This window comes from Protopterus annectens, chromosome 3.part0 (genome assembly GCF_019279795.1).
Source record: "Protopterus annectens isolate FY-2018-M chromosome 3.part0, PAN1.0, whole genome shotgun sequence".
NCBI classification, from domain to species: Eukaryota; Metazoa; Chordata; order Ceratodontiformes; family Protopteridae; genus Protopterus; species Protopterus annectens.
The window spans coordinates 651411010-651437688 of record NC_056731.1 but is presented as its reverse complement, the minus strand read 5'-3'; the positions used below and the strand labels follow the sequence as shown (position 1 = coordinate 651437688).

The 26679-nt window shown below is 41.2% G+C and overlaps 1 protein-coding gene across 4 annotated transcripts in view; it reads right to left on the bottom strand.

The window, feature by feature from the left end:
- Window positions 1-26679, bottom strand: part of SNRK (SNF related kinase) — a 1018029-nt gene that overhangs the window by 769038 nt on the left and 222312 nt on the right. For all 4 annotated transcript variants that reach the window (XM_044065049.1, XM_044065051.1, XM_044065052.1 and 1 more), the window contains exon 3: window positions 26488-26629. In XM_044065049.1, coding sequence (XP_043920984.1) covers window positions 26488-26629 — 142 coding nt within the window. The remainder of the gene's footprint in view (window positions 1-26487; window positions 26630-26679) is intronic.

The following is a 26679-nucleotide window of genomic DNA, read 5'->3' as shown; positions in this document are numbered from 1 at the left end:
AGTAAGTTGTTGATAAGACAGTAGGATGGCCAATTCAGTTGTTCCTAGATACAGTAAGTCAGCCTACATGATAGTGGACTTAAAGTTGCAGAAAGAGAGATGTAATAAAAAAAAAGATGTTGGGCAAGACTAACAGTGGGAGATGCATTTGTTCTTCACATCACAGCCAAAGAAAAGGGTACTCAGCAGAGAGGTCCAAGGGATTACACTACTGCTTAATCTAATGCACAAGAAGATACCAGCAGTTCTCACCCTATGTTTACTCTCACAGATTCAGTTAGCAATCTAATGTGTAATATGGGGTTACTATTTAATCTAGTAAGTTTACTAACAATGCTGGCATAGGAAATCATATCAAAAGCCTTGTAAAGCAAGAGATAAACACCATAAACAAAATCACCTCTTCTACGGCCTCAGTTGTGTCCTCACAAAGTGTCAACCAAATTAAAAGATCAAGATCAACCCTTCACAAAACTGTACTGATTAGGGCTGAATGATTGGTAATCACCAGTTTCACTGCTATGGAGACTATAAAGTGCTCCAAGATTGTACAGATAACACTATTGAGGTTAATGGGATATAATCAACAGTGTCAGTTAGAATGCTTCACCCTTACGCAGAGTGCCCACAACTGCTATGCACCACAGCTCAGGAATATGCCCCGAGGAGAGGTTTACCAATAACATACTGTGTTCTAACAAGAGAGGCTGGTATTTTGTCCAGGTCCACAAAACTATTCTTTTAGTGTTAATAGCCTATACTGGTAATGGGAGGAACAGTGTTAACAGATTCATGGGAAGGGATACTGGGGTTTGACAGAGATGAAAAAATATTTGCCAAACAGGACATTTGCTATGGCTTTTGTACCAGAACAGGTACTGCTGTTCAGTATGAGTTCACTGCAGTACTGAATATTACGTGTGTTTATCCTTTGGAAGACTTCGCTACCTTCAACTTATATTCAGCTGCACTCTTCCTAATAATGCACTTTAGATTCTTCAGACCTGTTTAAAATCTTTCTTCTGACAAAGTGGAATCCTTTATATACACACACATATATATATATATATATATATATATATATATATATATATATATATATATACATATATATAAACATATATATATATACACTCATACACACACTATATATATATATATATATATATATATATATACATATATATATATATATACACACACACACACACACACACACACACACACACAATCTTTCTTCTGACAGAGTGGAATCCTTTATACACACACACATATGCATATATGTGTGTGTGTATGTGTGTATATATATATATATATATATATATATATATATATATATATATATATATATATATACATACATATATATATATATATATATATATATATATACACACACACACACACACACACACACACACACACACACACACACACATACAAACCATTTATTTTTCTCCTCCTGTTATAATGTTTATCTAAGAGTTCCATCACTGTGGGTTGCCCTGAATTTCCCACCATTCTTATCTCTTATAGGTATTGACTTATTACACTGGTTGAGATGACTTCAAAAAATTATGGGCAAATGTGTTAGCAAGATTTACAGTGGGTCAGCAGGGGGACAAAACACTTTTGAAATTCTTAAGCCCCGACTGGGATACAGGTTTGACACTGAAGAAAATTTTGAATGTAGCTGAATTTGTAAACAAATCAGTACACTTCTGAAGAACAAAGACCACAAATCTACTAGCCAGATTTGATCAAGGAGAAGATAAACACTTATTCCTAGTTGTGCATCATTTGTAACAGATGGATGGATAACTGAAGCTACCCAGAATTACGATAGGACTAACAGATATGAAAATCTAACATATCAGCATAGCTAATGTGATCCCTCAGGTAACACTGAAGGGGATCTTTAGTTGGCAATGATACAGTAATGTGACTTTTCAAAATGTCAAGAAATTTGGAAGTATGGTTTATTCACTTACTCATTTTCCAATACCCAACTTATTCCATTCCAGTTGTGGAAAAGTCATGACCTACAATGGCAAGTTACAGAGAACTAGTCTGACTGAAAAAGGATGCTAGTACATGACAAGATGCCCACATATCTATGGACAATTTAAATGATAATCAGTTCAACTGTCCATCTGTCTTGGAATGTGGGAGGACAATGATGACTCTACCATATGTTCCAGTAGACACAGAGAAGACATACACTCTGCGAAAAATGGAACCCAGTTGACAACCAAGCCAGAATACACTGAGCTGGGAGACAGCAACTCTAACAGCTGCCCCATTTTATGCAATAGGATTTAAAAATACACAAGCACAAACCACTTCTTTGTCTAAATTAATTTTAGACAATCAATCTAGCAATTAAATTCTGGCTCTTAGAACTGGGAAAGGATTGCCTGGTGCATTTGTCAGTGAACTGGATGATAAATGCTTTTTTACCTGTAGACCATATATGCACATTTTTGGTGCAACTACCATAAGGATTGGAGACACATACTTTAACTGTACAGATTTTCACAGAATGTCCAAATTTTTATTTTTGATCTGTTTTTCATAAAATTGTGGTTTTCTGGCAAATGAAAGATTAAAGTTAGAAAAATAATGACAGGCATTTGAGTTTCAGACTTCTTACCCTTCAGAAAATACACGCTAGTGCAAAACCTGCTAATCTATCAACTTTCTAAGTTTGTAAGACAATATTTAAAAATTGTCCCTATTTTTGGGCCTTTGTACCACTTTTATTTATGGTTTTGTCTAGATTTCTTGTTTTAAGAGGTTGAGAGGTATGACTGGAGTTACACTGTCATGGAAATATCCTATTCAGTCACTAAGTCTCACAGGAAGGAACTTACATTAAAGATATGGAAGAAGTTCACAGTGTAATAATTCAAATGAATACAAAGACAGTATAAGCTGACAAAACAGAATGTGCAATGCAACTGTCATGTAGAACAGACATTAGCCAACCAGCTTTTATTTTCTTCACATACAAAGGTCAGACTTAGGATGTAGCCCATATTAAATGACTTGTGTCTCCTCCAATTTATTTTAGTTATTAAAAACATTTTCTTACCTGCATTAGTAGTCGTATAATCTAAACAGACCCATGAGCATTTCTGGAAAAAAAAAACTTCCTGTAAACTATGTCTTACAACCATTCAAAATCTGCAGGCTGGTAGAGCCACCAAGTTACCTCCACAAAACAATTTATCACTCTGGTCACACCAGAAAATTATATGATCAGAGGCTTTTGAGTATGAGTGAATTTGCTCAAAGCTGCTCACAAGCTATGAAGACCTGTAAGCCAAAACATTTTTTTTTTTACACAAAATTATTTTAATTCCTTATACAGGTCCTAAATAAACACACAAATATACATAAATACAAATATGGATTTCTATTTAAACACCAAATGTAAACAGCGAACACCAACATCAAACCAGGAACATCAAAAACCATGAATATTGAACAAGAAAGTCCACTGTGCAGGATCACCACTGTACAGTGGGGACTGGGTTTTGCTCTTTTCCCCACTGTAGTGTGAGCTCTGAGTTTATATAATATATATGAGTGTATGTTGTGCAAGTAAGAATTTTGCAGATTTTCAATATGATGTGAGACATTGTTTGCAATTATTTATGATCCCCACCCAGCAGCACACACACACCAGTTACTTGTTACTAATAAGGCAAATTACATCCTAGATGAAATTTTGGAAGCTAACTCATAATGTATGTTATATCCAACACAGCAGATAAATATGGCTATGAACACACACTACTTGTTAAATGCAGCTTAGGTAAATAATAAGAAGTTATGTACCTACCATAACGTTCCATGTTAGTTGTCTTCTTCTCGCCTTCTTGCTGGATGGGTTCGGAGCCGATCTTCGGCTCCGACTCGGCCAATACCAAAGCTCGAGAGCTAATTCCACCGGCTCGAGGCTCCCCTATATCCCACAATGCTAGGCGGTAACCACTCAGATCTCGTTTGATAGCTAGACCAAGCAATTCTAGTCTCCATAGTATGGAGAAAGGTAACCCACCTCTATATAAACCTGAGTGTAAGCTATCCCAGACCTAACAAAAGGGGGAATAGAGGTGGTAGAACGTGTGGGAATGAAAACTTCCAGAGGAAGATCACAAAATGAATTCCTATCGGTCTGTCCAGGCTTGGGGGAAGGAGGGTGGGACGCAAGAAAGAAGGCGAGAAGACGACAACTAACATGGAACGTTATGGTAGGTACATAACTTCTTAATGTTAAGTTGTCTCTCTCGCCTTCATTCTTGCTGGATGGGACCGCGTCCCTAGCACCTTATCCCGGGTGGCCTATCGGAACAGACTCTTGAGAACAGTGGAACCACAGTTGGCACGGTTTCTGGAGGCCATGTCCAATTTGTAATGTGAAATGAAGGTATGAGGAGAAGCCCAAGTGGCTGCTGCACAAATGGAATCTATTGGCAGCCTATCCTGAAAAGCTACGGATGTAGCTAATGCCCTAGTTGAATGAGCTCTAGGTCTTGAAGGTAGTTTTTGATGTCTGATCTCATAGATGAAGGTAATTGTAGAGGTGAGCCATCTTGAAAGGGATACTTTAGTAACTGGAAGGCCCAATTTCCCTTCCGCATACGATAGAAAAAGCTGATCAGATTTCCTGAATCGTTTAGTCCTGTCTAAATAATATCCAAGTTGGCGGTGAACATCCAGAAAATGTAGCTTTTGTTCCGACCTGTTGGAATAGTTAGGGAAAAAGACAGGGAGATCAATCATTTGTTTTAGGTTTGTTTGAGAGGAAACCTTAGGTAAAAAGGATGAATTAGTACGGAGGGATACCCTATCTTTGTGAAACACTAAGTAAGGAGGACGACTGCACAGAGCATGGAGTTCAGATACCGTTCTCGCCGAAGTTATGGCTACCAGAAAAAGTGTCTTCCATGAAAGCAACTTCAGAGAACATGAAGCCGCTGGTTCGAAAGGGGGAAGGATTAAGGATGCCAGAACCAAGTTCAAGTCCCATTGAGGCGGGGGATCTTTGATTGGAGGTTTGAGAAGAAAAACGCCCCTTAAAAAGGCTGTGCAGAGCTTGTGAGCCATGATGCTAGACTCAGAGACACCTACATGATAATTAAATATAGCAGCCAGTTGAACTCTAATGGTAGATGAAGAAAAGCCTAAATGAAAGAGTTCTGCTAGAAAGTCTAGGATAGACTGGATAGGTGCAGTGAAGGGATCTATATTTTTTGATGTTGCCCAAAAGGAGAAGCGTTTCCATTTGCCATTATAAATCTTCCGGGTAGAAGATTTATGACAGGCTATCAAGATATCTCGGACCGAGCGAGATATTAAGGGAAGCCTGGCTAAGATCGGAATCGGAGAAACCACGCTGTGAGGTTGAGAGAATGAAGAGATTGGTGTAGCTGGCCCGACTGGTGGGTCAACAGATCTGGCACTGGGTCCAGATGCCAAGGCTGCTCCAAAAGGTAACGATGAAGGAACAGAAACCATATCTGTCGAGGCCAGTAAGGGGCAATGAGGATCATTGTCACTCTCAAGGTGATGGCTTTCTGAATTAGTTGAGTTATCAGTGGAAAAGGGGGAAAGGCATACAGAAGACCCCGGGGCCAATCGTGGACTAGAGCGTCTCTGGTGGGATGGCCTGGTAATGGGAAGACAGTGAAGAAGTTGTGACACTTGCTGTTTTGGGGAGTAGCGAAAAGATCGCAGCAAGGCTGGCCCCATCTTTGGAACACTTCTTCCAGCACTGATTTCTTCAGAGACCACTCGTGGGGCATGAGAATTGTCCTGCCCAACTTGTCTGCAATCACGTTGGACTTCCCGGGAATGTGCGTTGCTACCAGAAAACGCTGAGAAGAGATCGCCCATTGCCAAAGTCTGAGTGTCTCTCGACATAAGGGGTATGATCTGGTTCCGCCCTGTTTGTTGATGTACCACACTACGGACATGTTGTCCGTCTGAATTGCAATAGTCCCTGCGGGAAGAGAGTCTTGAAGGGCTTGCAATGCTAAAAGCACTGCTCTCATCTCTAAGACATTTATGTGCAAGTGGCACTCGAAAGGTTGCCACGTGCCCTGGACTGTCCTGCCCTGATAATGCCCCCCCCCCCACCCGATCAGGGAGGCGTCTGTTGCCACCATGGCGACTGGGGGGGGATGAGTGAAGGATCTTCCTTGGAGAACCTGAGGTGATGTGATCCACCAAGACAGTTGATTCTTGCATGATTGAGTTATCAATATGGTGTGGGACATCGGGAGCTGTTGGAAGGACCATTGAGTAAACAGCATCCATTAGAGGATCCACATGTGGAAGCGAGCTAAGGGGAGAAGGGGGATAGCTGCTGCCATGAGTCCTAATACCTTCAAAACTAGTCTGGCTTTGACTTTGTTGCATTGTAAGAGAAGGTAAACTTGCTTGCGGATGTCTGACACTCTTTGCTCTGTAAGTCTGGCTGAAAGATTGAGTGTGCCTAAGGTGGCGCCTATAAAGGTAATAGATTGACAAGGCGACAAGGCAGATTTTTCGAAATTTATTGAAATGCCTAGAGCTTGGCAAGTTTGGATAGTGAAGTCTCTGGATAGAAGTAGTTGATGTCTGGTGGTGGCAGTAAGGAGCCAGTCGTCTAAATATGGAAACACCTGGAATCCTTGACATCTCAAGTGAGCCATGCATTTGGTAAACACTCGGGGGGCTGTAGTGAGACCAAAGGGCAGGGCTCTGAACTGGTAGTGACTGGCTCCCAGCCTGAAGCGGAGAAATCTCCTGGAGCGTCTGTTCATCTTGATATGGTAGTATGCGTCCTGAAGATCTATCGAGCACATCCAACTGTCCTGACCCAAGAAGGGTAGAATGGACTGTAGCGTGACCATCCGGAATTTTGTTTTTCTGACATACTTGTTTAAGTTGCTGAGATCCAGTATGGGTCTCCAGTCCCCTGTTTTTTTTGGTACCAAAAAGAATTTGGAGTAGATTCCAGATCCTTGTTGGTCTGCTGGGGCTGATTGGATAGCTCTTTTTGATAGCAGCTTTGAAATTTCTAGTGCTGCTTGTTCCCTTAGACTGGGTGGAACGTCTGGAAGGGATCCTTTGGGTTGGGATAGAATGTGAATAAAGGGAATTTTGTAACCCTCGGATATGATCGACTGTACCCATTTGTCTTGTGTAAGGGAAAGCCAGGCTTTTGGGTACAGGGATAATCTTCCCCCGACTGCCTCCGGTGGACAGCCGGGCAGCTCCTCAGGGATGCTGAAAGGGTTTATCAGAGAAAGTTTCTCTGCTACCCTGGTTTTGCGGACCTCCTCTGCCTCTAGGGCGGCGTCTATTGTTATTCCCCCCTCTGCCTCTAGAGGGGAATCGACCTTGTGCATCAGATGAGACTCCCTGGGTTTGTTTGCGGAACCACATTTTCCCTCCCTTCTGACCTTTGGGATAAGGCCTAGAAGGGGTAGAAAAACGGACTCCCACGGCAGAGAGAGTCTTACCTTCCACCTCGCACCTAGTCAATGTATCCTTCACCTGAGGACCAAACAAGGATGATCTATCAAAGGGGGAATTGGTGAAGGACGCCTTGAAAGGGTCCGCAAAGTTGCACAGCCGCATCCAGGCGTGACGTCGTAAGGCAACGCCTGTGCCTGCGGCTCTACTCGCCCCATCCGCAGCATATGAGATAAGCCTCATGGAGGAGTTAACGATGGAGTTCAGGGTTGCCAACTGGGAGTTCATTTTGTCTTGGAACCCCTCAGCTGTTGGATCCTTTATCGCTTCACCCATATCCTTGAGTAAATCTCTCTGGAGATAACTGAAGTGACATAAGTAGTTCAGCGACCGCATCGAAAAGGTCGCTGATGAGAACATCCGCTTACCGTACCTGTCCATGGTCCTAGATTCCTTATTAGGAGGATGGACAGGTACCGAAGGATCGGCTAACTCCTTCTTAGTGGCCGCGGCCACCACCATGGCATCGACGGGGACACCTTTAGATAAAAAGTCTTTATCTTTAGGGGCAGTAATAAACTTTGACGGCCTCCTCGGGGTGGGTTCCACTGAATCAGGGGCCGTCCAGGCCTTCCTTGCCACCACTTCCATAAGGGGGTCAAAGGGAGGGGACACCCAGGAGGTGGAAGGGCGAGAGCCGAACGCCTCAAGGTACACTGACTCATCCTCTGAAGGGTTAAGGGCTGGCCAGTTCCCCCTCTGTTTCAGGATCTCAAGGATGTCAGCAAAGGAGACATCCTCAGAGGGGGATCGAGGAGAACCTTCAGATTCTTCTAAGTCAGTGTCAGAGGTGATAGAGTCAGGGGAGTCAATGTGCTTCCTCTTGCACTGCCTCTTCCTAGGGGGTTCTCCTACCGGGTCAGGAGAGGCCTCGGAAGAGGAGGAAATTCCCAATGGGGAAACTTGAGGAGTTGGCTCTCTGCGGTCTGATGCAAGGGGGTGGGTAGAAATCACCGCAGGCACTGAAGATGGAGGGGCTGACGGAGCCGACTGTGGGGCAGACACTGGTTCTAGCATGCTCCACATGATCTCGAAGGCACCCATATCGGGCAAGGCCGGAGGTCCCCGCTCCTAAGAGACAAGGACCCCACCGACAGGGACGGCTCCGAGGCCGATGTCGGAGCCGAACTCACCAGTGCTGAAGCCCCGAGAGGGAGAGCGGGGTCGGACAAGGGTCCAATGCCACTCGCCCCCTCGGAGCCGACGAGGGAAGCTCGGCGCCGAGATCCCTCCAAAGAGGAGATCGGAGCAGATGACGGAGCCGAAAAGGAAGGTATCGGTTCCGAAGCGCCGACAGTTATGGCTCCGATGAGCCCCGGCTCCGAGCTCAAAGGAGTCGGAGGAGGAACACATTGAGGGACGGAAATAGCCGCTGACTGTTGAGTCGGGCTATGCAGCATTTGGGCCAGTGCCTCGGACTTGAGAAGCCTACTCACTACCCTTTGTAAATCGTGGTCAGATAGCCTGGAAGACCGTGAGGAATGCGATCTATGGCTCCGTTCCAAAAGAAGAGGTGATCCCGGTGCCGAGTGAATGGAGCCGATGGAGGGGAACCTAGACCTCTTCCTCGAAGGTGGCTCCGATAAGACTATCGGAGCCAACTAAGTCTTATCAGCCTCGGCTCCCGCTGGAGCCGAGGTAACAGTATGAGGCTTAGAAACATCGGCTCCAGCCGGAGCCGATGTCGAAGCAGTTTTGATGCTTCCAGAGGACGGCTCTGAAGCCGGAGCCGACTGTCTGGAAGTTTTAGAAGGCTTCCCCGACACAGACTGGGTCGGGGGGCCTTCAGGCTTTAACAAGCCACGCAAAATCAATTTATTTTTGCATTCCTGCAGGACTCTAGGGCTGAAACCGTGGCACACAGCACATGAGTTCTGCAGGTGCAAAGGTCCCAGGCAATACACACAAGAAGTGTGACCGTCTGTCAGAGACATTTTCTGACAGCACGAGTCACACTTCTTGAAGCCTGAGACCTTGGAGTCCTTAGACATACTAAAGGCCTAAGTAAGAAACAGTCACACACACACACAGGCCTTTAAGAAAAAAATATTAATTTCCAGTCACACTAAAGGACTAGGAGAAGGAGGGGAAGGGGCCTAAGGCCTAAAGTTAAAGGGGAATAAAGGAAGGGATTATGGGCAAAAGAGGGTCGATCTAATGTAATAGAGAATTAAAACTAAAAGTTATACCAAGGGAAATAATAGGGGTCTAAAGATTTGAGTAAATAGAAAAAATTTTTCACTAACCTGCCAGAGCCGGTAGAAAAGCACCTCATCAGCTAAGCGGCAAACGAGATCTGAGTAGTTACCGCCTAGCATTGTGGGATATAGGGGAGCCTCGAGCCGGTGGAATTAGCTCTCGAGCTTTGGTATTGGCCGAGTCGGAGCCGAGGATCGGCTCCGAACCCATCCAGCAAGAATGAAGGCGAGATAGACAACTTAACATCAGTAGTTTCTGTTATAACTCTCAAACTACATATCACAGGCACCACACAACCTCAAATCACATAGCCTAATTTTCATCATCATTGCTGAAGTTGTTATTGCTCTTTTACCACATTTTTACTATCAATTCTGAACACTGAAAAGACAAGGAATAAAATCGAAAAAGTGTGGTGGACTTTCAGTAAATGTCTCCAGTGAAGGGATGCAGGTAAATGACAATTTTGACATGCTAGTATCGGGAAGTCTGTGCCTGGTTTTCAGCAAGCCATTCCTACATCTAAAAGATCAGTGACAGCATTAGACTCTACACTAAAAGACTTGCCACTGCACACAAACTCTACACATGCTTAGCAAATATAGTCATTAGCCATTTTTGTTCCTTACGGCAACACAGAACTTTCGTTCTGCCAAGAATCCATTAAAACTCTGAATATAACTTGTGTAGCTCTAGTATTTAATGTTATTTAACTGGTTCGATCTCCAAAATTGTTTCAACAGAGTCTGCCATGCTGAAATTTTGGTTTTACCAAAGACTTTTTCATCACACAATGCATTCAGTCCCAGCAATATGACAATCTACAGAAAAGTCTTCAATTTTAGGTGCTGCTTCTCCTTCACTCATGTGAGTAATCTGAATTACTGCTTACTCATCTGCTCTAAGATGTGGAATTCCACAGTGCTCCACTACATTATAAATATATATATATATATATATATATATATATATATATATATATATATATTGCCACTTGGTAATCTAATTTGGGGGAAAAGTTTAAAATATACGACTGCTGATAGTTGTTGTGTCTTTCGGCTTTTCTCTAACGCACAACCTTCAACAAAGGTACGCCCATTCACGCATGTCTCCATGCAGAAGACGCTCTAGCTGAGAGTACTCAATCAAATTTGCCTTTTCCCCAGAGGTGTATCATCATCATCTTCTTTTGGCTGTTCCCATTAGGGGTCGCCACAGCGGATCACCTGTTTCCATTTCTTCCTGTCCTCTGCATCTTGCTCTGTCACACCAACCACCTGCATGTCCTCTCTCACCACATCCATAAACCTTATCCTAGGCCTTCCTCTTTTCCTGTTACCTGGTAGCTTCATCCTTAGCATCTTTTTCCCAGTATACTCCACATCCCTTCTCAGCACATGTCCAAACCAATGTAATCTTGCCTTTCTGACTTTGTCTCCAAACCTTCCAACCTGGGCCGACCCTCTAATATACTTATTCCTAATCCTGTCCACCCTCGTCACACCCAGTGCAAATCTTAACATCTTTACCTCTGCTACATCCAGCTCAAACTCCTGCCTTTTTGTCAATGCCACTGTCTCCAACCCATATAACATAGCTGGTCTCACTACCCTCTTGTAGACATTCCCTTTCACTCTTACAGGTACTCGTCTGTCACAATTCACTCCTGACGCTCTTCTCCACCCACTCCATCCTGCCTGTACTCTCTTCACCTCTCTTCCACACTCACCGTTACTCTGAACTATTGACCCCAAGTATTTAAACTCATCCACCTTCGCCACCTCTACTCCTTGCATCCTCACCATTCCTCTATCCTTCCTCTCATTCACACACATATATTCTGTCTTAGTCCTGCTGACCTTCATATTCCTCTTCTCTCTAGAGCATATCCCCATCTCTCCAGGGTCTCCTTCACCTGTTCCCTACTCTCACTACAGATCACAATGTCATCTGCAAACATCATAGTCCATGGGGACTCCTGTCTGATCTCGTCTGTCAACCTGTCCATCACCACCACAAATAAGAAAGGGCTCAAAGCTGATCCTTGATGTAACCCCACCTCCACCTTAAACGCATCCGTCACTCCCACCGCAGACCTCACCGCTGTCACACTTCCCTCGTACATATCCTGTACCACTCTTACATACTTCTCTGACACTCCTGACTTCCTCATACAATACCACAACTCCTCTCTAGGCATCCTGTCATATGCTTTCTCCAAGTCTACAAAAACACAATGCAACTCCTTCTGACATTCTCTGTACTTCTCCATCAACACTCTCAGAGCAAACATCGCATCTGTAGTGCTCTTTCCCGGCATGAAACCATACTGCTGTTCACTAATCATCACATCCCTTCTTAATCTAGCTTCCACTACTCTTTCCCATAACTTCATGCTGTGACTGATCAATTTAATCCCTCTGTAGTTACTACAGCTCTGCACATCACCCTTATTCTTAACAATCGGTACCAAAACACTTTCTCCATTCCTCAGGCATCCTCTCACTTTCCAAGATTTCATTAAACAATCTGGTTAAAAACTCCACTGCCATTTCAGCTAAACACCTCCATGCTTCCACAGGTATGTCATCTGGGCCAACAGCCTTTTCATTCTTCATTCTCTTCGTAGCTATCCTTACTTCCTCCTTGCTAATCCATTGTACTTCATGGTTCACTATCCCCTACATCATCCATCCTTCTCTCCCTCTCATTCTCTTCATTCATCAACCCCTCAAAGTACTCTTTCCATCTCCTCAACACACTCTCCTCGCTTTCCCCAGAGGTGTATAAGCTACTCAAATCGAGATGAGGACTGTTTGGAAGACGTACTGTTCTGAATATCTAGTATAATGCTGAATCTCAACACATTCAAGACTGCTGCCACACCACTTTAAGGTCCCTCACAGCTCTTGTAGTTGCCACCAGACTGTTTACAAAGTCAAAGGTTGGAGCCTTTCTCTATGGTGCGTAATTCTGGGAAATTCCTCAATAATCAGCTGTCATTTGTGAACCTGATGTCAGCATTCATCTTTTTGCATCTCCTATACCACGCACCTTAATCAAATTAATTTCTCTCACCTGGGGACTCAAACGCAGACGCACATTGCTGGTTCACAAGAATTTCTACTACATCTATCTCCTGTTTTCTGCACAGATTCCTTGACAAGCACAGACATAATAAACTTGTGTGACTCCCACTTAAATGATTGAAAAATTTAGTGAAAATGCAAATTAATATAATGAAATAAAGCTAAAATTAGAGATCTAGGTGTACTCCTACCTCTCATGGATGGCAACTCAGAGAACTCACAACCTTGGGATAGGTTAGTAACTTTCACTGGGGCAGTCTATGAATTTTGTGGGAGTTGCTCAACCATACAGCTACCATGAAGCCCAGGATCACTTCTAAAGTACTAATTCTGGTGTTTAAGGTATTGCCCGACAATGGACTGAAGTATTTAAATGAGGCTTTAGACCACACTGGTCTTTTTATGCTTTCAGCTGAGCTATCACATGGAGCTGCTGGCAAACTCCAGGTTTAGGCTCTAATCTTCCGGGCTCAGGTCCTATCTCCATCATCCAACTAACTTGTGGCATTCATTGCAAAAACATTTCTCGAGTGTGTGCCTGTACAATGCTTTAGGAGTGGCTTCAATATGCACTCTTTCAGAGTTTTTAGAACCTTTTTTAGTAATTGAGCATCTTTTTTACCTCTTACAATGCTGTTTTACACACATTGCTGTTTATTTAGCTATTCTAATTTTACTACTGTAACAGTGATGGAAATTAAGAGTGACTTACACATTGGTCACTGTATATGGCTTGCGCCTGCTTTCGCCACTTCTGGACAGCATACTGCTGAATGCAAAAGCACCATGCAGGGCCAGAAATATAGCATGAAACAGCAGAGTACAGCTGCAATGGTCCTCTCAGGCTTTGCTACAGTACCCTTTCAAGGTGCTAAAAGCTAGACTGTCTGCACATATGTAAGGATGACTTCGGCACCAGCCAGCCCTGTCCCCACCCTAATCACCCAGTCACTATGCTCTGTAAAATTTCTTCCTAGGTTGCAATTGTAAACAGCACATAATAAATTTATGCTGCTACATGACTTGAACAGCTTGCAGATGAGATATACAAGATAAATGAATTAAGAAATTACGTATGTAAGAAACTCAGCAGATGTCCTGTTAGTTACGCTGTCCTGTTGTCTGACAACTGCCATGAGATATAGTACTTAAAAATGCGTATGTCATGCTCCACTATCTGAAATGAAAGCTACTGTTTTTTCTTTGCAGAGAATTGTGCACATTACAAATTAATTCCTTATTAATATCACCCATAACTTTTTTTTTTTAGCAATTACTGCTTCAAATCTGATACGGAAGCCAGTTTTCTACCTGTTAACACTACTGTCCAGTAGAACTTATTTACTACAGTATTTAGGCAGGTCTCATTGGACAATGCCGATTCCCTGAGGAAACAAAGAAGAGCATACACCTTTATTCATATCACTTAGTATCGCGTAGACTTCAAAAGTGCAATTCAGTACATTCATCAAGTGAATTGGGCTTGTTCAACAGTTTTCAGAATTTTGCAGTATAAAGTACTGATCAAAAAGAGGGCTAGAACTATGCTCTAAGGGGAAAAGCTAGCCTCATTCCATTTCTCTTTCATACTCTACATAGGAGGACGTAACCTTCTGCAGCAAATATGATATGATACAAACACAGGGGGTGAAGAAAGGCCTTCTCTGTCAATACATGAGTTTTAAGTGACACCCCGGTTTTGTATTTTAAGAACTCCTTTCAAAGTACTTTAATTCACTTTTGAAGGCTGTAATGCTGTTTTCCTTCTAAAATGGACTGACAGGGTGCCTCTACAGACTCTAAATACAAAGTTTCAATACCTGCTGCCTTTGCAGTACAAGGAATTGCAGCTGTGTCACCTGACAATGATCTAGATGAACTGGAATGTACCACCCTTGACCACTGATCATTCTAAATCTGAGGCAACTGGTGACAATTAATAAGCTATTGCCAGGTACATACTGCAGTTTTTTTCCACTGACATTCACTTCACAGTAGTTAGTACATCTGTACTGACAGTACGGTGCAATAATGGCATATCTGACAAAAGCATTAGATCACAATGGACATTTGGTCAATAAGGCCTTGTTGCAACATGAACAACCCCAAGTATGAGCATTGTCTTGGTAATGTTAGTGCTGACTCACACAGTCAGGCATTTTTATTTACTCCAATGCAGCATATACAATAGTTTGTTCAGACAGGCCTTAAGTGACAGTGCATTGTCTGTAGGACATTTCATGGTGAAAAGTATAACAAAGGTCTTATAATCATTGACTGTGCAACCAAACAAAAAAACACTAACAAGAATGCAGCTACAGATGTAAGACAGTTTGTTTGTGTCTTTCGGCTTTTCCCGGTTAGGGGTCGCCACAGCAGAATTCCGGTCCGCTAATGATTGGCAGTAGATTTGTACGTACTGGCTTGCCGGGCCTAACGCACAGCCTTCAGTGAAGGCACGCCCATTCACGCATGTCGCCACACAGAAGACGCTCTAACTGAGAATCGAACGGGCAACGTCTAACTGTGAGGCGACAAAGCTACCGCAGCACCACCACCGCAGTACTACAGATGTAACACAGTGGTGTCTATAATTAAATAAGGAATTCGTTGGGGTCTATATTATACTATCGACCCTGCATTACAGCGAATGCTGTTTTGATGACACAAAGAGTAAAATTCAAAAACAGCGAAAGCTCAGGTCAGCAATTTTTTTCCTAGGGAAAAAAAAATCGCTTGGCCTGAGCTGTGACATTGCCCTTTACCCCACTGTAGTGTGATCTCAGAGTTGGTATATATAGTTAGGGGGGGTGGGGGGTGAAGCCCCCACACTTTGAAATGTTTTAACTGGTGTGTTGTGTATTGTTGGTCTACCGATTTGACCTGGGGTTTCGCTGTTTTTGAATTTCACTCTATTTGTTGTCGAAACGGCATTCGCTGCAATGCCGTTTCAATAATATAATATAGACCTATTATTTTTTTTTATGCAACAACATATTTTTATGGCTACTAGCATCTGCAACTCTACCAGACAAATTCAGGCTAAAGAATTAATTGTTCAGAGTTTGAACCAAGCTAAATAAAGCAATACATGCGCCCTGCACAACGGAATCTCTGCTTAAAAATGTTGCTCCTTGAACACCATCCAGCAAAGAAATAATGAAAGTTATATACTTACAATAATGACAGATGCTCATGATCCTGGTCTGTACATTTCAAATATACTGGTTGGTTGCTGCAGACAGTACTAACTCTGGCATTGCTTTTTGCAAAGCTCAAGACCTTCCCCTAACTACAATGCTCCTTAATTCCCTCTCCCCTCTAAATGGAGATTGCTGGCTAACAGCTACAACTCTGCATCAACATGATTCAGTCAAAGCTACACAAATGCCATTCAAGGAATACCTTCCTAAATAAAGCCTTGGATAAGGTCAGCAAGTCCTATTCGGAGCAAGAAGACAATCTGGAAGCAGAGTAGGTTGTTTAAGCATATGAACTAGGATCATGACGATCTAATGTTATAGTACATAACTTTCATGTCTTCTATGATCCAGTCCATGCATTTCAAATTGAAGGAAAGCGTTACCACCTAAGATGTTTAGCTGCTATCACAACAGAACACTATGGAGAATAGTAGCCTCAAAGGAATACCTGGATCTTGAGATCACATCTAGCTTACTGTGCTTTGCAAAAGAATGCAGTGAAGTCCATATCACAGAAGCACAAATGAATGCCATCCAAAGATTTTCTGATGAAGGATAATGATGCAGCTATGGATCGAGCTGAAAGAGATCTAAGTTTACCTGAAAGTGTGTTAATATAGTAGTATGAAAAGCAGTCTGAAAGCCACATGGAAAGCACAACTTCAGACATTTTATGACGCATTCTACTGGTGGCAAAGGAGACCTGAATTAATTTAAGTATACAACATCTCATTCCTGGGTTACAGAAGTTCTGTAGCTTGCCAGGATATGGTAAGGGACTCTGATGATGGTGAGTTGGAATTTGAAGGACATCATGCTGCTAAACCCAGCTTTAATGAAAATCTTTTCTGGATGAAGACAGACACAGCCACCATTCTTAAGCTTCCTACATAGTAACTAGTCTAAAAGTAAGGAAGACATTATAGTTTTGCACCACAGGAGTGATCTCCAAAGATCTGAACTGTTTCTGTCACTAGACAGATGTCTATGCCCTCCAAAGTGAGGAGGGCTTGCAGTAAGTGGATATTTGTTTTTGTTTAGGCTCTGATCATTTATCAGCAGCACCTTTATATTCTCTTTTGTTTGTTTTGTTTAGTTGGTAGGATGATCCGGTTGGCATTGCCTAAAAAGGCACTATGGGGTGGATAATATTTTAGCCAATATACAAAGCCTAGAGGGAACAGGCGAAGATCATTCCTGGCAAATAACCACAGTCTGTCCATCATATACTCCAGGCTGACAACATACTCTAACCCCTTTGAATGACAGCAAAATTTAAGCCAATTATTGATGTCAATTATTTTTTGCTCGTGTTGAGGTATCATCTTTAGGGATGGTAGAAGGTACTCAATACTAGGTTTAAACCTGCCTGAATCAAATGGTCCAAGGGCTCCATCATGTTGCTCTTTATATACTACAGGGAGGTACATCTGAAGTTGTTTACACCCACGTTTTATGACGGTTATAATGGTATTTGCTGTTCAAAGACATGAGTACATGTGTGATTTGACACATCCTGGCACCAGACAAGCAACTGACCATCATTCTTTCCTTTCTTAGCCTGTTGAGTGATGCATCAGTATATCTAACTATGGATTCACCTTTGAGCAGAATGTTTAACTGGATGGATGCCTGCTCTATGGGTTTGACATATCAGACAATGTGATCCTAGTTACTATGCGATGTGATAGTTTTTGCCCATGTTGCAGACTTGGGATGTTACTGAGGGTGCTAAATTCTCGTCCCATTTTGTAGGTTTTTGTGGTTTGGGCAAGTTAAGCTTTAGAATCTCTGCATAAGATGGACTATGTCTTTTACAAGATTTGTGGGAAGGCATGATGTGGGATGATCTGCTGACAGTCCTTTCATCAGTGATAAAAGTGTGTGGGCTTTTAGCCTCCAGTACCATTAAATACATACTACATCTCTCACATAATGCATTATATTGTTCGAGTAGTGGGCGATCGTCAAACAGCATGAAAACAAGGAAACCAAGGACCATATCTAAAGAACACAGCTCACAGGGTGGTGATCCTATTTACTACAATCAATTTCCTTCCTTTACACCATAATTACTCTGGTTTGTACATAGTTACTAGACTTGTAGTATAGGAGACCATTGAGAAGTCTAGTCCAAATTTCCAGTTGACTAAAGCACCGTCTGGTTAAATGACTTGCTCAAGTTCACACTGAAAATAAAGGCGAGTGGAAGGAATCAAATTGAGTGCCACACGAAGTACATTTCACACACCTAACCCTTTGTGCCAAATGACAAACAAGAACATAAGCAGTTTTCAAATTCTGGATCTTAACCAGTTTGGGTTGTTACAGATCCTGCCTCTTAAACCCGGTGCACTTTTTTGAATAAGTCACTAAAGGACTGGACTTTGGTAAATACCATTCCACACTAGGAAAGCACTGATGAGCTAATCCAAATACATGTATACCCCTGTGTTACCTAGCAAACTGGCTTAGTGACAGAAACAATTTTGTTAATTTTGCAGGCACACTGTCAACTAAAAGTAGTTACCAATTATGTCTCATAGGTATTGGTCCTTGGAATACTCCTCCTTGATATCTGCTTCTCTAACATTAAAGTAGATACCAAAGGCTTATGGCTGATTAAGTTAGCCTACAACTCCAAACTTGGAGCTATCACAAAGCTATATTTTCTCCAATAGGGTCCACCTCGTACTAATAATTGATGGATGGACCATGGCCTCAAACTAAATGCCAAAAAATGCATCATAGATTCCTTTTGCGAACCTGGGCACTCCTATTCCCATCACTCAGAAGCACCCCCCCCAAAAAAAAGAAAGAAACCGATTCTGTCACTGGGACTTACCATGTGACCCACTGTTCTTAGGAAACCCTTATATATACTTTGACTAATCACCAGGGACATAATTTCTAAATAACAAAAAAATAAGGAGCTAAAGGCATAAATGCCTGCAACAGATCAAACGTTACTGGTGCTTCTGATACCTCGGCCAAATTGCCTCCTGTCAACCTCCTCATGCACTACTCGCTCAAAAGGCCTGAATCTAATATGCAACATCAACAAAACCTGCTGGAGAGACAGGTTTGTCTCCCAGAGGCTGCCCCGTCTCTGGAATAGACTTACCATACACGTCAAACAGAGCACCTTGATGACCCTCTTCAAGCGCAACTTTGATGAGTGAATGGGAAACCACAAATTTGTCCCAGGGGGTTCTACCTGTGTCCCTCACTGACAGAGGTGACAGGTGCTGACTGAGGTTTCTTTTTGGGGATAAACTCTTGACTAAGCTTATAAGGGCCCAAACACCATTAGCCTAGTAACCTCCTATGATCCTGTGAATTCTACAGCATAATGCAGCATTTTAAATAACAAATTTTCACACATTACTACTTAATTAAAAACACTCACTGAAACTAATCAATTCCCATGCATCAAATACAAAAACATCAAAATCGCCATCTGAATAAAACCACAGTGCAAAGTTTACATACACCAAAAAACTTTGTGCAACTCAATAAGGTATAATATACATGTTCAGGATGGAAAGAAGGAAAGTTCTTGGATAACTATTTAATTACTGACATTTGTTTACCAGGAAAGTTTCACTGGGCAAAGGTAGCCTTTTTCAATGTAGGCCCAGGGAGAAAAACTCCAAAATAACAAATTTAATGCAATCAATATTTACTATAACAAATGTTATAATGCATATTCAGTGAATACATAGCACAGTAGTCATTTTAGTACAATTTGTACTGATGTTCACAAATATACAAGTATTGTATTGAGATGGTGTGTAAGCTAGGTATGTAGCAGCAACTTAAGAAATACATTAGGAGTGAGGTATTAGTAGGGATATGCAAGTTTAAGTGTTAACAGAGAAGTAGCAAAGGAATGGTAATTTGATTGTGATAATTAGAAATAGGTACAGTGGTTTAAGTACTACGATAAGGTGAAGTATTACAAGGAGATAAGCAGGTTAAGTGATTTAATACTTTAAAGGGAAGTATAAGAAGGTTAAGGATATTGGGAGAAGCTATGTGCCAGATGAGGAGAGGCAGAGAGGAAGTCTTTTAGTAATGGTTTGAAAAGATGATGATGTGACAGACCAGAGTGATACAGGAATTTTATTCCAAGTTCTAGCTACATTATTAGAATAGAAACTGACCCCAGCAGCCCTTTGTAGTTTGCAGATAAGCAGTTATCATTTGACCAAAGAGAACAGTTTGGTAGACAGAATTGGAGTATGAAGCTGGGCAGGTAAATGGGGTATAAATAAGCTGGGTATAACACAGGTGATGGAGTTCAAGCTAGTTAAATGTTTTTACTGCTAAACAGTGGTGGGTCTGTAAGGTTTTAGCAAGCAAATCTGGCTGGCAATTTGGTTGTAGCATTTTTCAAGTTTACAACTAAGTGAGGCTTGTAGGTTGGTCATGACAGGGGCTCCATATAGGAAAGAGGATAAGTAGTAAGCAATAGCTAGAGCTACCTTGGCAAACGTTTGTGAGAAATTTCTTTACTGTATGAAGGGTACCTAGTAGATAGCTAGTTATCTTGGCAGACGTGGTAAGGAATTTCTTTATAAGGAATTTCTTTACTGTCGCTCGCTAAGTCAGGATAAAACAAGCGAGCATCGTGAATTCTTGTTCAAGTAGCTTTATTGTATAGAAACACATTATAAATGAGGTTAAGTACCTTTAACTTATAAACAGATTAGCTATCATACACATGGACGTTAACATTCTGGCTGCACCTTCAAAATGGTACTGAAGCTAACATGTGCTTGGTATTTATATGCACACACAGATCTTGGAAATGCTTCTTAAAGGTACAACACACACCTGCTATTCTACATCCTCCCTCTTTGCACTGAATATTGCATATTCATTAATTTCAGTGACAATTTACATAGAAATGATTTTCATCATGTAATTATACAGAGCTAGATACATATACACAACTACATCCAAGTTGCTGTGTATTTCACACTAGGCTTTGAAATACGACCATATCGTGTGACATAAAATTTGGGATCTGGTTTAGCAACTGGGATGGTCTCTGCTGTTCAATCTTAGGGATGCTGGAATCATCTGCTGGAATGGTATCAGGAGTCAAGACACGTTCCGGAACAGGACTATCTGGATTGCTCTGAGAGTCTTTATCACAGGTACGATGCTGCAATATCAGTTCTGCTACAGGAAGATGTCTGTGACTTCTCCTGTACTCCACACCCTTGGATTTAACAAAACTGGATCTCTGCTCTGCACAAATACTCATTACTTGACCGATTCGGTCAAAACCTTTGGCTTTGTATCCACACTGTTCCTCCTTTTTTCAATCAATGAAAAAAATCTGCTCGACTTGTCATAGCTGGACTTTTGGAAAGAACACTTTCTAGACAACTGGGTTTTGTTTGGTTGTTCTTAGCTTTAGGCCTCAATAAACTAGAACTGATGGGCAATGTTGTTCTGGTTTGCCTAGACAGAAGTCTCTGAGCAGGTGAGCCAAGTACATCGTCAAAGGGTATGTTTCTGAGATTCAGTATGTTCAAAAACACATTGGTATTATCACGCTTTGACTTTTCAATTACTTGCACTCTGTACTGCACGTTCAGCAAGTCCATTCAATTGCGGATACTCTGGACTACTGGTAACATGTATTAAGTCCCATTCTCTGGCAAATTTTTGAAAACATTGACTGGTGAATTGCATACCACTGTCACAGATTAATTTCTGTGAACTGCCACGGACTGAGAAATAGCGCTTCAACTTAGTAATGACTGTAGTAGATATTAGATTAAGTAGTAAATCAATCTCAAACCAATTTGAATAAGAGTCTACCAGTACTAAGTAATGTTGATCCTTCCACTCTAATATGTCAGTAGCTACAATTAACCAAGGTAGATCACGAATTTGACTTTGCTGAAGTGGCTCTCTGCAAATGCGCTTTAGTACTATTACATACTGAACAGGAAGAAAGTACTCTATCAATGTATTTTGCTAAAGAAGTCCAAAATACTAGTACTCTTGCTCTTCTCTTAGTAGATTTGGAACGCGGGTGACCACAATGCAAAATCTGGATATATTCTTGCTGTAAGGAAGCAGGAACAACTTTAGGACTTTGAAAATACTGCCATCTTTCATCAACAACTCATCTCTGTAAGGAAAGTAAGACTGCACTTCTGGTGCTGCACTCGACTGCTTTGACGGTCATCCAACACTGATATAGTGATTGAGCTTCTGCACAACTGGATCATTCATTGTATGATCTCTTAGCTCATCAAGTCTTGTGGTAAAAATTACGCACTTCCATGACATCAACGTCAAAATTCTCTGCATGAAGCTATCCTGCCGTATTTCTAGGCGCTCTGGATAAGGTATCAGGCATATTTGCCTTTCGTATAGACCATCTTGAAGTTGTACTTTTGCAATTTGAGCATCATTCTTTGTAATCTCACTGGAGCGGAATGCATAGCTTCTTTAAAATAGTGACCAAATGTTGATGATGATGAGTTTCAATCTGGATTTCTCAATCACAGATATAATCATGAAACTTGGAGCATGCAAACACTATTGCCAAAAGTTCCTTCTCAACTTGGGCATACTGCATCTCAGTCTGGGTAAGTGTTCTAGATGCGTAGGCCACTGGCTTGCCTTCTTGGAGAATAACTGCACCTACATCAAATGTTAAAACATCGCAGGAAAGAAAGAGTTACTGGTTTGTTGACATCATAGTATCTTAATGTTGGGCTGGGGTAGAAATCTTCTGCTTAAGAACTTCAAATGCTCTCTGGTGCTGGTTTAGCCATGACCAAGTAACATCTCTACATCTACGGCACTCTGAACAGACACACTCAGCCACAAGAAACTTTTCAAAATGGCTTCACTTGACTGCACTTCACAAAACAGTTGCACTTTGCACACAACAAACTCTCTGGAATTAATGTATAGCAATAAGCACACACTGTAAGCACATTTACACACTGGGATACTTCGAACTCTAGTTGTGCTATTCAGGGCTTCAATCAATGCAAAGTAGTAATTTGTACCAAACACAGTAATTCACCCAAAACACATGCAGTCACCTATGTTTTATTTCTACTCAATGTGCCCTTTTCTGCCCTTTCTATTATAGCCATTTTGCTCACTGAATCTCTTAATCTGCATTTTTATGCCCTTTATGCCCTTGTGTTATACTTGTTTTGCTCATGTAATCTCTTTTCATACCCATTGTATTTTCTTGTGCTCTTTTTAACTCTAAACATGCTTGTTTTGCTTTAAATGTGCTCATTTTACAATTCTGAGGCAATTCTGAACCCTTTATGTACTTTTCTAATGCTCTTTTTATCAAATAAGTATGTTTCAAACATTTCATCTAATTAATGAGCTCTTTTCTATTTCTCATTTGCTTAATAAACTTTTCTGCGCTATTCATTTGCTTAACAATATGTTTTGTGGCCTTGTAATGCTCCGTTTAAACTCTTTCAATAAATAAATCATTTGTGTGTGTTCTCATCTTTAACGTGTCTCTGGCCCTTTTTCATTCACTCTTCTTTTAGTTGGCCTTCGCCATTACTTCTGCACCTCGTGGCTCTGAAGAATAGTCATTGCAATCCTGTTTCTGACATCATGTCGCTCGCTAGGTCAGTATAAAACATGCAGACAATGTGGGTTCTTATTCAAGCAGCTTTATTGTATGCAAACACATCGTAAATGAGGTAAAGTAACTAACTTATAAATAGATTCACTATCATACACATGAATGTTAACATTCAGGGTGCACCTTCAAAATGGCACTGAAGCCAACACATGCTTGGTATTTATATGCGCACACAGATCTTGGAAATGCTTCTTAAAGGTACAACACACCTGCTATTCTACACTTACTATATGAAGGGTATCCAGCTTTTGATGGGTTTCCCTGATGCTGTTGTGGATAGAACAATCAAATTTAAAATTTTCCTCAATTGTCATGTCAAGTAGTAGGCCATAATCTGAAAAATATGTCAGAAGACTGACAAGCAGATGCCACTTGGATCTACTCATCTGAAGAATAAATGCAGTATTCAGACAGGAAAAGGAGGAGAGATTTTGGGTTTTGGAAAACTGTGGGACATATCAGGCTATAGTTCAAGGCAAAATCTAAGCAGGGATCCCTGCTAGCAAGATAGCAAGGAAGGGTCATAGATGACAAAATTGCACCCCCTCTAGAATATATCAGAATATGTAAAACACACAGGTACAACTAAGACCACCTACCTACAGAGCAGATCTGTGTCCCAAACAAGACAGGAAGGAGGATGAGTTATTTTGGATAACTGCGGAGTATGCTGAGTGGTAGGCACTGGCAAAAAAAAATAGCGACACTAGTCTTCAGGATACCAAGGGAGAGCCCCCTGTTATATACAAAATAGCACTCTCTGTAGGAAATGATGAAGAGCAAGCTCACTTTTAGCACACAGATCCTACACTACACCCTGTCAAAGAGAGACAACGGTTGGTATACAACTAGCTGACATAAGGCTTGCAACAAGTAGACAACTAAGTCATCAGCCAGGTTCACTAACTGTCCAGAAAAACAAGACAACAAAGATAAATATCAGCGTTGTACAAAAATAGCAAAATTAGGCAGAAACTAAAGCCTGTACTTTCTAACAGACAGTGACTTAATGTTCACTTGCTGGTGGTGAAAAGCCATGCTAAAATAATAAAGGAAAAAACAGAATCCAAAGGTACATTCTAGGAGAGCACCAGTGAGACCAGTGGAATTCGATAGAAGTCTTCATGTCTCAAACAGTGCAACACTAGTGTCGCTTTGGTGACCGATGAGATTTTCCTACACTACTATAACACAATTTTGGGGTCAAGGATACTACCAAAAATATCATGTCGGAGATGAAGAAAGGGTTGAAGAAAGAAGAAATAACACCAATCCCTACACAAAGAAAGCTCTTGTATCAAGACCATGGCATGTTGGGTCCAACTGAAAGCTCCCAATACTGCTTAACACCAAAGTGTCTGGTACCAACTCATCATGACTCCAAAAGGTTTGCTAGACCTACAAGCTCAATGCTGAAGTGGCATTGGTGCCTACAGCCCAACTTTGAAATGGCATCTATTCAGAAAGACTACCTCAATGTGAAGCTGCTTGACAATGAATCATCAAGCAAGTGATTACAGGATTTTTATTGCAGCATTGGCAAAATTATAAGAGAAACTGCATTTGAAATACAAGTGATCTATATACTTTATTTGTTAACCAGATTGAATGAAACACTTGTAGAGTACTAAAGAAGCTGAATTTGAAATACAAGTGATCCACTTTAAGCTTAATTTATGAATTGGATAAGCAAAGTGATTCTTCATTGCTAAGATTATGTCCAATACACAAGGGCCATTTTTGGCAACTAGCAAATCAATTAGGATGCTTTTCCAGAGTGTGAGGAAATGAGTATATACAGAAAATCCATATTTAACTCAATGAAAATAAGCAAACTCCAAAGAGATAGAAGCCGGATATCAGTCCTGAACCCCAAAACCCACAGATGAAAGGAAAACATTTATTACACAGCTACGCAACATTCCTCTGAAACTTCAGCATTTCTACAGTTCAGTTTGTTTATCATGTCTGGAGCGTTTCTCCCCGGGCCTCCGCTGAAAACAGGCTCTGTGGAACCTAGTCGGACATTCCCGGTCAACAAATGTTAAATAAAAATAAAATAAAAAAAAAATAAAATAAAATGTCCTCCTACACTGCTAGAATTTGCTCTACTGATCAACCAAATCATACCTTAAGTGTATAAACTACCACTGATCTGCAGAACTACATGTTAGAAAACAGCACACGGTTTAAAGTAGAGACGAATGAACATGTTGCTGTATATACTCCTGGCAGAGCCACATCCAAGAAACTTCAAAATGTGATGTCAGCTATTCCCATTAATGAATATCATTCAAACAGTTGCTATAGATCAGTACAAGTGATCTGACCATGTCACTCTGCCATATACCAGTTCTAGTTGCACCATCCCGAGCCATGGAACTACATTAAATGTCTTCTCAACGAGAATGACTGCTGTACATGCATCTAACCTGTAAACAACATAGTGCAAAATGTGGTTGAAAACATGCTTTCTGCATTTCTATACAAGAATCCACGGAGAAAAACAATTCCTTACTGTGGAAAAAATGTTTCAACACATTCACCATATAACCTTGCTGCACAATTTACTAAATTAATGTGAAAACTAGGCTCTTTATTCATATTACACTTAAAATACATCTCAAAAATTTGATTACAACAGGTCAGCTCTGAAAAAGTTTACGGTTTACTCAATAAACGTTATCACTAAATGACATAACTGTTTTTGATATCCTTATTGTTCAGTGTTGTAGATAATCTGATATCAGTGACACTAATTTAACATACTGGCACAAATTTTATAGCTCATATTTTTTTCATTGCTTACTCTCTGCAGTCCTTGGAGACATGTGTTGGTACAGTATACTTGCAGTCCATGATCATGGTAAGGGTCTCGCTATCATTGGCTTCTTGAAATGGGGGCTGACCACAAACCAGCATGAAAAGAATTACTCCCAAGCTCCAGATGTCTGTTAAAAAAAAAAAAATTAGATCTTTAAAATGAATACGTAATTTTGAA